This window comes from Festucalex cinctus, chromosome 14 (assembly GCF_051991245.1).
Source record: "Festucalex cinctus isolate MCC-2025b chromosome 14, RoL_Fcin_1.0, whole genome shotgun sequence".
In the NCBI taxonomy this organism is placed as follows: domain Eukaryota; kingdom Metazoa; phylum Chordata; class Actinopteri; order Syngnathiformes; family Syngnathidae; genus Festucalex; species Festucalex cinctus.
In genome coordinates, this window is record NC_135424.1 from 21,353,940 (window position 1) to 21,368,638 (window position 14,699).

At 40.9% G+C, this 14,699-nt stretch overlaps 1 protein-coding gene across 3 annotated transcripts in view; it reads right to left on the reverse strand.

Moving 5' to 3' along the window:
• Positions 1–594: 594 nt before the first annotated feature.
• The window catches only part of zmiz1a (zinc finger, MIZ-type containing 1a), a 151,449-nt gene continuing 137,344 nt past the window's right edge, over positions 595–14,699 (reverse strand). For all 3 annotated transcript variants that reach the window (XM_077495612.1, XM_077495613.1, XM_077495614.1), the window contains 14 exons: positions 14,048–14,329; positions 13,787–13,963; positions 13,640–13,708; positions 13,401–13,560; positions 12,760–12,901; positions 11,485–11,695; positions 11,281–11,386; positions 7,654–7,814; positions 7,502–7,569; positions 6,655–6,723; positions 6,289–6,575; positions 5,149–5,369; positions 4,613–4,888; positions 595–3,048 (listed from right to left, as the gene is read on the reverse strand). In XM_077495612.1, the coding sequence (XP_077351738.1) occupies positions 2,941–3,048; positions 4,613–4,888; positions 5,149–5,369; positions 6,289–6,575; positions 6,655–6,723; positions 7,502–7,569; positions 7,654–7,814; positions 11,281–11,386; positions 11,485–11,695; positions 12,760–12,901; positions 13,401–13,560; positions 13,640–13,708; positions 13,787–13,963; positions 14,048–14,329 (2,337 nt within the window). In that variant the 3' untranslated portion in view covers positions 595–2,940. The remainder of the gene's footprint in view (positions 3,049–4,612; positions 4,889–5,148; positions 5,370–6,288; positions 6,576–6,654; positions 6,724–7,501; positions 7,570–7,653; positions 7,815–11,280; positions 11,387–11,484; positions 11,696–12,759; positions 12,902–13,400; positions 13,561–13,639; positions 13,709–13,786; positions 13,964–14,047; positions 14,330–14,699) is intronic.

The following is a 14,699-nucleotide window of genomic DNA, read 5'->3' on the forward strand; positions in this document are numbered from 1 at the left end:
TGAATACACCATATTTTCCTCAGTTTTTCATTTTATGATAAATATAATTATATAATATAGTTATAATTTATGCATCAGATGCAATAGTACCACTTAACGGTCTATTGAACACAATAGCTATTAAAAAATATAGCATTTATATAGCATCCTTGTTTGAAAGACATTGTCAGAAGTTGTGTTGTCTGTGATATTTTACACCAGTGGTGCCCAAGGCCGGTCCTCGAGAGCCCCTATCCAGGCTGTTCTCCATGTCTCCCTAATTCAGCACAGCTGAATCTAATGACAGCTAATCAGCAAGCTTGGCAGAAGCCTGATAACGATCCTGATCATGAATCAGGTGTGTTAGTGGCGAGAAACATGGGAAAAAGGCTGGATAGGGGCTCTCGAGGATCGAACTTGGGCACCCCTGTTTTACACCGTATACCTACATTTTATTTTCTTAAATGAACTGTGCATCTTCTATAAACCATGAGTGAGAAAAATTAGCAGCTTCTCTTACCGTGACAAAGTGACTATTCAAGCCTCCACTACTACTCGAAACCTATTTCATGGTTATAAATGGTTAAATTTGAGTATCAAGAGGCATGTCCAACATTGTGTTTCATCTGAATACATATTTATTAGATAAATATTAGGATGTCACGTCATCTAACTACATACAGATTTGCAAGACTAAAAATCACAATGTTTGTCTGACCAATATGAACTGATTGTACATCAGTGAATGTACAAACACCAAGAGAGAAAGACAACTGCCACTTGTTGTGCCAATCACTTCAGATTGTACCTTTATAGCATTGTTTGCCAAATTGCATAAAAACTATAAATTGGACACTGTATCATGACTTTTTTTTTTTTTCTTTACAAACTCTAAAGCTTTGTCTCCAAGTCCTAATGAAGGGTGTGAATCATTTTGTAGCACCTTTATAAAGTACACAGGCCATAGAGAAATACACAGAATAATTACACAAAGGGGAAAAAAATGTATTTTGTGTCTTGGCCCCCGCCCCATGCAAGGGAGGGTTTACATAAAGTTTTTTACATACATGAACAGGCGAGGTTAGCGAGGTTTGCGATGGTCAAACATGATTTCAGTCGGGACGTCTGACAGGAGGATGCAAGCTTTACAAATTCTAAATACACTATGCACACTCCCTCTGGAGAAAAATGAATACATTTCTGTTAATGGGTCTCTATTTGTCATTTACATTATGTACACACACCCCTCACAGTCACGGCCTCGCAATCCAACATGTTTTTTTTTTCTTTCTTTCTTTCTATTTTTACATGAATGCTCTTGTCATTGGCTGGAAGTGGACAGTACAGTTTGGATGCAAACATGACTGTGTAGTGAACATCCCAATGCGGCAGTGCATTGTCTTTACATTGAAACGAAAAACAATATTCCACGAGTAAATCATATTTGGTTGCGTATAAAGGGATTACAAAAAAAAATAAACTAAAATGGGGTGAAAACAGTACATTTTAAAATTCACGGACTGCATCAGACTGAAAAGCAAAAATAATTAACTTAAAACCATATAAAATTGTGGTTAAAATACATAAAATTAATGCATTTTTTTTTTGTAACAAACGTTTTCATTGTTTAAAAGTATCCAATTATATATATATATATATATATATATATATATATATATATATATATATATATATATTTTTTTTTTTTTTTTTGGGGTGGATCTCTAAGCTGATTTTACACACAATACCAACACATTACATTTAAAAACAAAAATAAAAGGATGACAAAGGGGACAAATGTACACTGACGCACACAATACAAGGCCAGAGTGCATTTGGAACAGTTCGGAAGTGGGGTTGTGAGTACAGTATTCGTGTAATATGCGTGTGTGTGCGTGGGTGTGTGTGAGTGTGACACACAGTACCATGTCTAGTTGACAGTAATAGATGGGCACAGCACTGCACAGTCACTAAGTATTCACAAAGCGTATATACAACAGTTGTGCACACACACACACAAAAAAGGATGATGCTGGGGACAGATGCTGCGTTCGAATACAGTTACAAAAAATAGTAAATATCTGCATTGGTGGCAGGGGACGGAGAAAAAAAGCGCATAAAAATGACAATGACATAAAAAAAAACAGATGTAGTAAAGCAATAAATATAGATTGGGTAAACAGGATGCATTGGCACAATTGCAAAAAAAAAAAAAAAAAAAAAGATGTGGAAGAGTGAGACATAATAAATAGAGCAAGTGCGGAGTGGAAGAAGAACATGGCGGTGGATTTGCTCCCCGCTTTAACATATGCTGCAGGCAGGACCACCACACGCACGCACACACTGCGCAACTCCTCATCTTGCGCTCTGGACGCTGGTTGGGGGGGTGGGGGGGATGGTCCGGGGGGTTGAAAGGTCGCGGCATGTGCTGCCATCTTGGAAGAACACGTTTGAAAAAGTGGACAAAAACACACAAACACAAGATTTGTTATCCCCACAAAAGCCAAATCATGCTTAGATATTAAAAAAAATAAAAATTAAAAATAAAAACTCGTCTCCTGGCTTTTGTCGTTTACAGGTGATGATAATAATAATAGCTGCACACTTGAGAAGATATCATAAACATGTATATCAACTATATACATATGCATGATGTCGCCATTTTTTTTATTAATTTATTTATTTTTTGTGCCCGCCAACGTGGCCGTGGATGTTGTTGGTGGAATCTTTACACAAAAAAACATGTGCAGGGATGAGCGGCGTCCCGTCCCTTTTTTTTTTTTTTTTTTTTTTTTTTCCTCCGTCCCACGCAGCACATCTTCTTGAAAGAGTGTGCACGTGTGCGCATGGGATACAGTCTCAAGTGTCAGAGTGGGGGGTGGGCGACGCATTTGTGGACCGGACAGTCAAACGCGTTCCACCGTGAGGTGAGCTTGAAAGGAGGAAGTGAGTGGGGGAGGTTTAATTGTTCTCAAAGAGGGACAGAAGGTCGTCGTTGCTGTTGGCCGGAAGGTCGGGAGGATCCAGGTACGAAAGGAGCTCATCCGGGTTGGCCAGCTCTGGAAGCAGCTGTGGATGAGCCAAAAAAAAAATAAAAATGGGGACAATTAGGATTTTTGAGAAAAGCATGAAAAAGCAGAACAAGCCATTGCTAGCTTAATGCTAACACATAATGGAAAACGGCAATGACGGGCTAACAAATAGCATCTGCGGTGGTGTTACAAATGCTTTGAGGGAACACAAACGGTGGAGCAACATGTAGACAGATAATGTATCAATACTCACTGGCAGATATTCTTTATCTTCTGTGATAAAAGGATTTATATTACTGAAAATTAGAGTGACAGTCAGTGACACTCTTCGTTTTTCTGCATGATTATTGTACTACCACCTGGTGGCCAAGTCAAGTATTTATTTATACTATCGATACGTTTTTATAAATGACATCAAGTGTAGAAAAATAAACAAATGAAACAAGGTGGTTGCAAAAGTGTGCACACCCTCATAATTTACATGCTATGTTTTGAATTAACCTATCACATTCAATGGGAGCAGTCACTAACTCTAAATACAGTTGTGTTGTTCTAGTAGGCTTTTCCTGTCATTTTTATTTTTTTTTCCGAGCAGAAGCCTGACCACAAATTTCAACTGTTCATTATAACTTCCATGTTGTCTCGGGCCTCAATTCCAGCTTAAGAAAAACAGCCCCATTACTATAACCTTGCCTCACTGTAGGGATGGGCAAGTACCGATACTACGTATCAGGATCGGGACGATATCCACCTTTATTTCAAGGTATTGGTATACACAATTTTATTTTATTTTTCAAGCAATTTTAAGGAAAATGCTATGAGATATATAGGTCTTAATTTAAAACTATCTTATTATTCTGGGGGAAATTTTATGCATCAAAAGTACTTGTGGTATCGGTACTTGGTATCACTGACTACTAAAGAGTAGGGATGTAACGATACCGGCAATATCTTGATATCGTGATATCAAAACAATATCGTCGTCGTCATGTTCAGGTTAAAAGCTACACATCTGTTAAAAACGTCAGGTTGATTTCCATTTGTGCAGTTATAGCACCTTCTGGTGGCTAGTTTTTTAGTGCAGTTTAATTTTCATTGGGTATGTTTTGGCCCTTCTAAGTTTAAAATACATTAATTGTCAGATGAAGGGGATTGTAAAATGCTTTGAAGAGAGTCAAAATGTGGAGGAACTCAATGTGGGCTTGCATTAGCGATTAAGCGCCTCAATATTAAAGGTTATTAGAGATTGAAGGTAGTTTATATGTATTGCTGTTATGTACAGAAGCACAATATTGTGCTTTTTTAGTATAAGCTCTTTTTTTTTTTTTTTTTTTTTTTTTTTAAATATTGTGACCTTTTTTTAAATATCTCCAACCTCCCCACAAAATCATGATAATTATTGTATCGTGAGTTTCATATCCTGATAATATCGTATTGTGATATCTGGATATCGTTACATCCCTACTAAAGAGTTGAGAACTCTTACTGGAATCAGTCTGGAAAAAAAGTGGTATCGAACATCCCTAGTCGGTACATTGTTGCACCATTGTTGCACTTTGGCTCGACCGCACACAAACACACACACGCACACACACACTTACATCCAGCGACGGTTCGGGCATGTCCGGGCCATCTGACGAGGGGTTAAAGGTCAGATCGGCGTGCGGGTGAGCATTCTGGCCGGGCGGCTGAGGCGGCTGAGGCTGCGGCGGCGGGCGAGGTGGCTGTGCCGACGACGGGCCCCCGCCGCCGTGATGCAAGGGCGGCCCCGATTGGCCGCCGCCGTGATGCAAGGAGGGCCCCGATTGGCCGCCGGGGTGGGGAGAAGCATGCAAGCCGGGCTGCATGGAGTTATGGGACGGATCGGGATGGGACATCTGCGGGAGACAGAGGGTAGCAGATGGATGTATCGAGAGGGGAAAAAGCGTGAATAATGCCAACCAGGCTCTTGAAAAATGGAAGCTGTGATGAGCAGACACAAACAGCTGCAACATTTTTATGGCGAGCGTGCGAGCGAGCGCACACGTGCTGCCTCGGCCTGCAAACCAAAATCTCAGCCTCTCATTTCATTAAGGGCCACATTTTAGTAATAAGCCAACAATTTCAAACACGGCCTCATGTATCGAAGTATCATTACCGGGTCGTTCATGCCGTGGTTGAGGGGCTTCTCCTGGGACAGAAGACCACTCGGCCCATCTGGCGGGTGGGAAAGTTGCGGGCCATGGATGAAGTCACTCATAGGTGGACCCCCTCCTCCTCCTCCTACTCCTCCCCCTCCCCCTCCTCCTCCTCCGCCGCCTCCTCCAGATGGATTCCCGTGAGGGAAGTCAAAGTTGCCTTGGCTGTGGTAAGGGTTGCCTTCAAAGACAAAAAACAAACAGTTTTTGTGACCTCATGACATTCATACTGTGGAATTAGCAATAAAACGTCACGAGATGACAACGCGTGACATTAGAATAACTTGGAAGTTTGACTTTTGAGGTTGCACTGCATAGTGATTGCATATCGTCACTGTCGGGCAGAAGCCTCCTATGTGGAAAGTATTGTCATATTTTTTTCATAAATTGATTCCTGTCTGTTGCCACGTCATCTGTTATTTTAATAACTTATTTCAAGTGTTGAATAGCTTGAGAACAAATTAATTTTTTTAATCAGATTAATCACATTGCACCTGTTATGCATTAATTTTTTCAACATTTAATGTTAAGAGGACGTCTTCAAAAAAATTTGTCCACTGCTGACGCTCATCCTCCTCTTCTAATCAGTTAATTACTTGCATAATTTAAAATGGGGAAAAAAGACCCCAATAGTCTGACATGAACAAATATTCTGAATATCATCCGTAAATATTTATTAAATTATTTACTTTAATGCATGTAGTTATGTTTATTGCATAACCATAATGTAACCATTCGCTGTCAGCTAAAGGATCATCTGTGGTCAAAATTAAAATGTGATTAATCTGCGTTAATACATGATTAATACGATAATTTTTTAAGTGCTGTGGGAGTTGTGCAGCATTATGTGGCCTCAAGACTGAAAGCATGGTTGCCTTTCATACATTAAGGAGTGAGAATAGGGCAAATAAATATGAGTAAGCATGACTAATAGTAAATATTTAATTATGTTTATAGTTCTTGTGTGGGCATCTCAAGAAAGTTGAGGTCAGAAACGTCCAACTTTCCCAGCATTCTGGAATGCCACATCAAACTCTCTCTCGTGATGCCACTTGTGGTGTTATTCATCCAAGCAGCATGTCCCGGCGCTTTTTCATTACCTGCACCCGGGTAATCTCCTCCATTTCCACTGGCATGTTGGCCGGGGTGGTGCGGGGGATAAGGGCTGGGCCCCGGTCCAGGACCGTGGCCGGCCCCTGGCCCGCTTCCAGGCCCCAGCTGTGCGATCATCTCCATCACGTTGGGCATGGTCATCTGACTCGGGCTCATGGTCTTGAAGCGCTTGGCCAGCGGTCCGTCGGGGTCCTCTTTGATGTGCAGCTCAGACTTGATGGCCACGGGCCGCCAGCTGCACGTCGGGTCGATCGTGACCTCCTCGAACTCGGAACTGTTAAGGGGCAAATTGGAGCGTGTTGGTTTGGGGCACGTAATTAACATGGTGGAGCGTGTTTCACATTCAAACTTACTTTTGGATGGCATTGAGGATCCCCCACATGTACTGATCCACTTCGAGACCTTCGAGTAATGCTGTTTTACTGAAAAGAGGCAAACATGATAAAAAAAAAATATAGTAAGAAAGATGTTTATGAGAAAATCCTACAAGATTTAAGGAGACAGGGCGGAACTTATAGTTGCCTGGAACATAAAGAGAACATTGTGGAGTGACCACATCAGTCTATAGGTTAATCATTCTTAATCTTAGAATAAAACTTCACAACTACAGCTGATGGATGGGGTTGTGGGTTGTCACATCCCTTTCCCCAAATGTGCAAGTCTTAAGAATTACATTGTAAAAAAAAAATTGTAGGGCTGTATATGACTTTTTTTCCATAGTCCATACTGTGCCCCCCTTAAAGGTGCCTTGCTTTTTCCCCTCTATCCGTTCCTTATTTTTTTCTTTACTTTTCATCTAAGAAACTCAGGACGCTGAAATGTGACCCGCCGGGCTTCCCGTTATGTCCCCTTCGGTTGGTCATTGTTGTTTTCATGTTTCTTGGACATAATGTGACCGTAGAAATTGTCCCTTTAGGGATCAAAAAAGTACTCTGAATAAATTCACCTGAGAGACTGTTTATATGTTTTGATAGGTGCTGCTGTTTTGGTTAGCAACAGAGTATAATTGCAATTAGCAGGTAAGCACAAAGTATAAAGTCTGTGTGTGAACAATTGGTGAGATGAGTAAATTAAAGTTACTGCCCTTTTTACTCAGACAAGGTTGTTTTTTTTTGGACTTTTTTTTTTGTCTTAGTGCAACCTATTACTAATAGAGAGGCCACTAACTTGAGTTTAAAAAGTGAAAACATGTTGACTTACTTGCAAACAGGACACCTCCATGTGCCTCTCTCACAGTTTAGCTGCAGGTAAGATTCCAGGTCGAAGCACTGGACACCACAAAGAGACCATTTACAGAGATCATTTACATATATTCATTAATTTCAACAAAGAGCTTTTTGATATCACCAAACCTGCACGTGTTTGCAGTCGTGCCCTCGCGCGGGCAGCTGGATGCGGCGGAATGTGATGGGACACTTGAGCGACACTTTGATGGCCGTCTGCTCCACGCCGTCCTCCCCGTTGAGAGTGGTGCTGCCCGCCGAGGCCGCCACGCTGCTGAAGTTCCTCTTGACTGCAAAAGAGATAAAATGAATTTGAACATTTGTTCCATGAATTAATACAATTTATTTCAATCAGTCATAAAAGAAAAGAAAAAATAAAAACAGTAGATTTTATTCTGGCAAAATGTTGCTTCCTTCGGAGGTCGTATCTATATTATTTTATCTTAAACATATTCTATATGTGACTAGAGAGCTGTTTATAATACAATTTATACTTCATAAGTGCAATTTTATAATTTACCAAGTGCTCAAATTTCAATGCTCTTAAATTATAAATAACCCATCTGATGGTTCTCTATTTGACTTTGTTATTATTCTTATAGCGCTCTTTTGTAGAATAAATATTGATCTTGTATATGTGCGATTTGCATTCCCCCATATTTCCAAACAATATTTTATATATAAGCCACAACCAAAGTATACTACAAAATATACAAAGCATAATGATTCAAAAGATCCTTCACCTTATATTATATAGCAATTGATTTTGCTATCTTTGATTTGACATAATCTATATACATTTTCCATTTCAATTTATGATCCAAAATAACACCTAAAAATTTCATATCAAAAACTCTTTCAATTTCCGCTTCCTCTATTGTCAATTTAACTGCTGAATCCATTTTACGATTACCAAATAGTATTTAGTAATCAAAATTTATGATATTTGGCAAAAATCGTAAATTATGTTTTACTTGTATTTAAAGATAACTTATTCAGGTCAAACCATTTTTTAACCAATTTCATTTCACATTCAACATTAATAATCAAATCATTAAAGTGGGTCCCAGAACAGAAAAAAAGATGTGGCGTCAAATACAAAACATACATCATTCTAGAGATAGACCGATAATCGGTCGGGCCGATAATCGGGGCCGATATTTGACATATTGGTACATATCGGTATCTGTCTGTTTTATTAATCTGACGGCCGATATGAGCGATCCATTTAAAACTCCGTCTTTTCGCTTCGAATGCAGCCCAGAGCGTCTCTGTCTGTTATGGAGTCCAACTCCAGCAATGTAACGCCCATAGCAGCATTTGATTGGTTAGCCGTGCAAAAGCCAGAACCAATCAGTAGTGTATGCCGTGTATCACAGTAGCCGGTCACACACGCGCCCACGGACACAACGCGAGACACACATGCTTCGAAGGTAAGTTAAAAGAGAAGAGACTCCGCCGATCGTTTCACCATGATAAGCTAAACACATTGAATTATGTTGTGTATTAAATGCACTATATGAATGGAGCTGCATTGCCTTGCATTGAATCCCCGCTAGCTAACAGTGGTGTGTTCAGCTTAGCATGTAGGCTAACACCCAGTAGCTAATTCGCTACTTGAACTACTCGGGGAGGGAATCACACACATTTTCACTTAATTAAGTAAATAATGTTTGTTAGAAAGGTTCCAAATATTAACAGTTGTCATTATTATATTGTCTAGTTCCATGTTAAGAGTAGAGTAATGTCATTATATTTACCTCTCGTGACGCACACATTGCATTCTGGGTCACGTCCACTACTTGTTGCATAGCGGTTATTATGCAGTGAGATGCCACAGTGACACTAAATAGCGTTTAGTTACTTTATATTGTGTTTATTTGTCGCACTGGTTTGCCATTGTGTGCCTTAAGCTTCGACGTCGATTTGATTGACAGCTCGTTGTGCACCTCGTTAAAGTCCGCTCCGTAACTAATTAAGTGTCTCAAACACCGTTTAACTACACGAACGTGTTCTCTTCCGTATGTTAGACATTATCCTCTCAATGGATGCCACTAATATGTAACATCTACGGCCGTAGTCGGCTGCAATTAATGTTCAGTGATGTAATTTCGTTACGTGCATCATACTTTGAATAATGAGCTCATGTTTGGTGTGTTGTATAACTTTCTCGTGTGTTAGTAACTATTCATGTGGACAGCTAAGATAGTGCTTGTTAATGTGAATTAGCAATGTTGCAGCCTAGTTATTATTTAGACAAGTACATCTGTGCCATTAAGTGATACAGTACAGTACAGTAGTGAGAGAATAGTGTGCCCATATACACACACGTGTCTATAAGTGTAAAACACATTAAACAGCAGAAAGTGGCAGCGGTCCACCGCAACAATGTCTGTTTAACCAAGTTATTCTTACTATTATTATAACCAAGTTATTTTACTCTACCTTTTTCTGCGTTGATTGGGGCATCCTAAGTGGCAGTAAACTACATGATGAAGTGTCTTTTGACAGTTCTCTTGTAGAGAGGAGTAGCATGATATTGCTGTTCTCGATTTAAGATCCTCAGCTTATCAAAACTGTCTATATGGTAACAATAATAATTATAATAAGGTCTACAAGAACTGTATGGTGTTCAGGGATGAATAGTTTTTCTCATGGAATTTTTTTTATTTTTTTTTGCTGTAGTAATAAGTAATGCCACAGCTGATGCACATTTTGAATGACAGGGTTCCTCCTATTACTTCAAAATATAAAAATATAACATTTATAGAATAAAACTACAAGTATCCCAAATGCTATAAAAGGTAATGTCACATTGTCCCCCACATTTAACTCCCCCCGCCACCAACGTCTTATTGCAGATAGAAGGATGTAAAATGAAAAGTGTAGTGTGAGAATCCATTGTAAAGAACGGTTAGGGTTTGCATTATTCAAAAATTTGGTGCCAACATTTTAACTTTTACTGCAAATGAATATCGGCTTCAAATATCGGTTATCTGCCTCCTTGACTACCGATAATCGGAATCGGTATCGGCCCTGAAAAAAGCATATCGGTCTATCTCTACATCATTCAAATAGAAAATGAATGATTTTGGACCAAGGATCGACCCTTGTGGAACTCCACATGTAATCTTTAACGACAAAGAATCATTTTGATCACAAGATACATATCTATCACTCAAATAAGAACATAACCAAGAATGAGCTACTCCCCTGACACCATATTTATACAACTTCTGCAATAATAATCCATCATCTGTCGTCTCAAATGCTTTTTATTAAATCAATAAAACTTCCTATTGTATACAATTAATTCTCTCTTGCAGTGGTTTCTTCATCCATGAATTTCATGGGAGCCAATCCTGTTGACTGGTTTGCTCTAAATACATATTGATAATCACTTATGATGCTATGTATTAATTTTATTAATTGCATAAGATTTTTCTTTTTTTTTTTCTTCATCCAATCAGATTTCAATATCTATGTTTCAAATTTAACCTACTAAGGCCATTCAGAATCCGTATTGCTGGCTAATGATGACCAAATTTCAAATTTGTCCTCACTTAGCAAAAGTCGTCACAGCCAACATTGACTAGCAGAACACTATTATTAGCGTTGTAACATGGTAGTGGTGGCATTGAGAAGCGGCTAAAGTCAGGTAAGCCCAGGTAGCAAAAAACAACAAAAAAATGCAATAAAAACGTAAACCACAGCAGGTGTCGGGGGTAATTGAGATATTAACACACGGCGGCATACTTTTGGTGATGCAGTGTTCCGCGGGAAGGAGCCTCTTCTTTAGGAGCCCCTGGAGGACGGAGCGCACAGATGGCCTGTGGACCAGCTGCAGCACAAACAGATGCGACTGCAAAGCAACACACACAAACAAACGCACGTCGATTCAACTGCAATCCTCACACCGGCTGATGTTTTTTGTCCCGCTTAAAAGCGAGCCGCACTCACGCAACAACAGGCGGTGACGGTGATCTGGATGGTGTTCCTGCCCGGCTGGCACACATGTTTCAGGTGCAAGGGCTTGTGGGAGGTCTTGTTGTCGCCCCGCTCGATGGTGAGGGGCGTGGCGTTGACGCTGACCTGGACCGACGCCGGCCAGTTGGTGTTCATCTGCCTGTCCTCGTGGTGGTAGCACTTGAACTGCAGCTCCAGGTCTGACCTGCGGAGGAGGCGCGTTTGCAATATTAAAAACTTTGATTAAGTTTTCATTCAGCTTCTTCTGCAACATGTTTTTTACTCTTATGCACAAGAATTAGTGCAAACATAATATATCAATTTGTCAGGTTTTTAAAGATCAAAACTTCTTCAAGTATTGAGGCCAAAATAAATTTCCAACATACCACATTGAGTCATATCTCAAATTAAAGGCCTTGATGAGGACTTTTCAGATATGTCACTCTTTTGTCAACTTAAGGCCTCAGTATGCTTCTGCGACGGGCTCGCACGGGGGGGTTACGGCGTTGCTCCGCTCGTGCGTTTGCCTTCCGACTTGTGCGCAATACACATCACAATACACATTGGTGTCTGCTGGAGTTTCACACCAAGTCCCGCTGTCGCTATGGCTGGGCCGCCACAGAGTGGCGATTCCTCTGCATTTTATGACGGATTCAGGAAGTTCAATTTAATTCAGAAACACGAAAGAAAGCCGGGGGGAGAGTAAGTTCATCACCGTGGCAATTAATTATTGCCAATTTGCACCGGTGTCGGCCGTAAACTCGCCAAAACACAACAGCCGTGCACTTAGCGAACACATGTTTTGTTTTTTTGTTATTGTTGTTTTCCGCCTCTCGTCCCAGGCACATATCCACATGCACAGCCGTGGTCTCCGAGCAGGGAAGTCGATTTGTGCCGCCAGTTGCCTTCATGGAAAATATCTGGGCGGGGGGCGGGGAGAGAGAGAGAGAAAAAAAAGAAAAAACGCCATCGAACGGACCAATCAGAAGCGAGCTACGCCCCGCCATCTACGGCGTCCAAGGATTGGCGACGTGTGCCAGTCAGCCGGCCACGAGCGACGCGGCACTTAAAATTCATGAGCGCCGTAGATCATGTGATCGACGGCGCTCATCGACGCGAGAGCAAACGTGGAAGCATAAATTAGGCTTTACATTAAGGGAGACCTTTATTATGACACCTGGTTAAAATTCTTACCATTGACTAGCAATTTAATATAAAAAAAAGGGCTAACTCCGCCGATCTATATAGTTTTAAGGTGGGTCCCGTTACCTCCACATGAGGGTCTGGTGGACGGAAGGCCGCAAGTGGAAGACGTGGTTGCTGACAGCGAGGTTGTGCTCCAGACGGAACGGCTCCAGCACCACGCCGTCTCGGACCGGGAACGTCAGCCGCAGCTCCTCGTTGCTAATAGCTAGGAGCCAAAAAAAAAAAAAAAAAAAAAAAAAAAAAAAAAAAAAAAAAAATGGTTAGAAGTTGACTTTTCCTGAGTATATATTTAATAATTATAGGTATAGATAGGACTGTGCAATTAATCAAAATTCAATTACAATTTCAATTATTACACTCCACAATTAATAATAATATAATCATAAAAAGATTATGAATATTAATTTTGTGTGTTTAAATTTATATATTTACACCTTTTTTAAATTTTAAAACAACTAATTTAATTTTTTTTTTTCATCAAAAAGTACCTTGCATAATGAGTGTTTCAAATCATTTTATTTGTTTTAATTATTTTTATGTTTACGTTTTCTTGTTTTGTACAAAAATAAATGATCGTCCTAATCATGATTTCAATTAAATCCTAAATAATCCTGATTTATATTTTCTTCATAGTTGAGCAGTTTATAGATTTAAAAAATATATTGATTAATACCATTGAAATTTCAATAAATTATCGTACTCACAAGGAGCAAGCGCTGTCATATTTGGTTTCATGTCAGGTGGAAACGGGGGCTTCACGTCCTGGTTTGGCGACAGGTACGGAGGGATACTACTCCCGGGCGTCATGGGCGGTGTGGGGTTGCCAGGTACTGGCGAGTGGGGGTAGTTAACAGGCCGGGGTGGCTGGAAGAGGAAAGCATACAAATATGAATTGAAATGTATTCATAAACTTGCATAATTCAGACAGCAAGTCCGAACTCACCCCATTTCCTTGCCCATATGAGTAGCCGCCACCCGAGAAGTTGGTGCTCTGCCCGTTAAATGGCTCTTGCTGCAAAATCAATATTGATGCATTTTAAATGAAGATCATCCCTTGCTGACATTGACCATGGAGAGAGTTGAATCAGACCTTGTAGTACTGGCCCATGGGCATGCCAGGTGGGTACTGTCCTTGCCCTTGCTGGCCGGGCATCCTCTGTCCCGGGTAGTTAGGCGAAGGCAACGGTCGAGAAGCGTTGGGAGTCGGATACTGCCCCTGCTGTGGCGGGAACTGACTGTTCGGTCCATATTGACCCCCGTACCCGGCCTAGAGAGGGACATTCAAGCAATGTGTATTCAATGAACCCCTGTGTTGGGGGAAAAGTTGCGTAATATCACCACGGCCACTCACCTCGCCAGGATACGGCCGCTTCATCCCCTGCATGGGGATTCCTTGCCGAGGTCCTCCTGGGTAGCCCTGCTGGGGCATCCGCTGGCCGTGAGCGCCGAAAGGTCCCATTCCGGGGGTCCGGGCCTGAGTCATGCCTATGGGAGGCCCGCTCATGTTCGGGTTGTTCATCCCTGAACCCATGCTGGCAGGATTCATCCCTCCGGGGGGTCCTCGTGGGCCTGGCTGGTTCATGAATTGACTATTGTAGCCCTGAGCGGGACCCATTTGGAAGGACGAACACATCTGGAGGCAAGAACAGAAGGCTTCAGTTTCTCAACCGTTTGCTTGGAGAACAGCTACCCGTATGTATGAAGCAAGTTTCCAGAAAGCAGTTGGGAGGGGTTCTCATATTTTTGGGTTCAGGGACCCCTTGCAGGGACAACATTTTTTCAAGGAGCCCTCATAAAATAACATAAATGCCATAGGAATTAAAAAGTAGACTAGCCTACAGAAAGAAAAAAAAACAATGGAACAATAAATTCATATTTTATAATTATAACAGCTTTTAATTGGTCCAAAGCTAAAGTAGAAAGGGGTAATTATACGTTAAATTATTTTGCATACCCCAAGCTATGGCTCAAATCAAACCATAGCATACCACTTGGTGAAATGA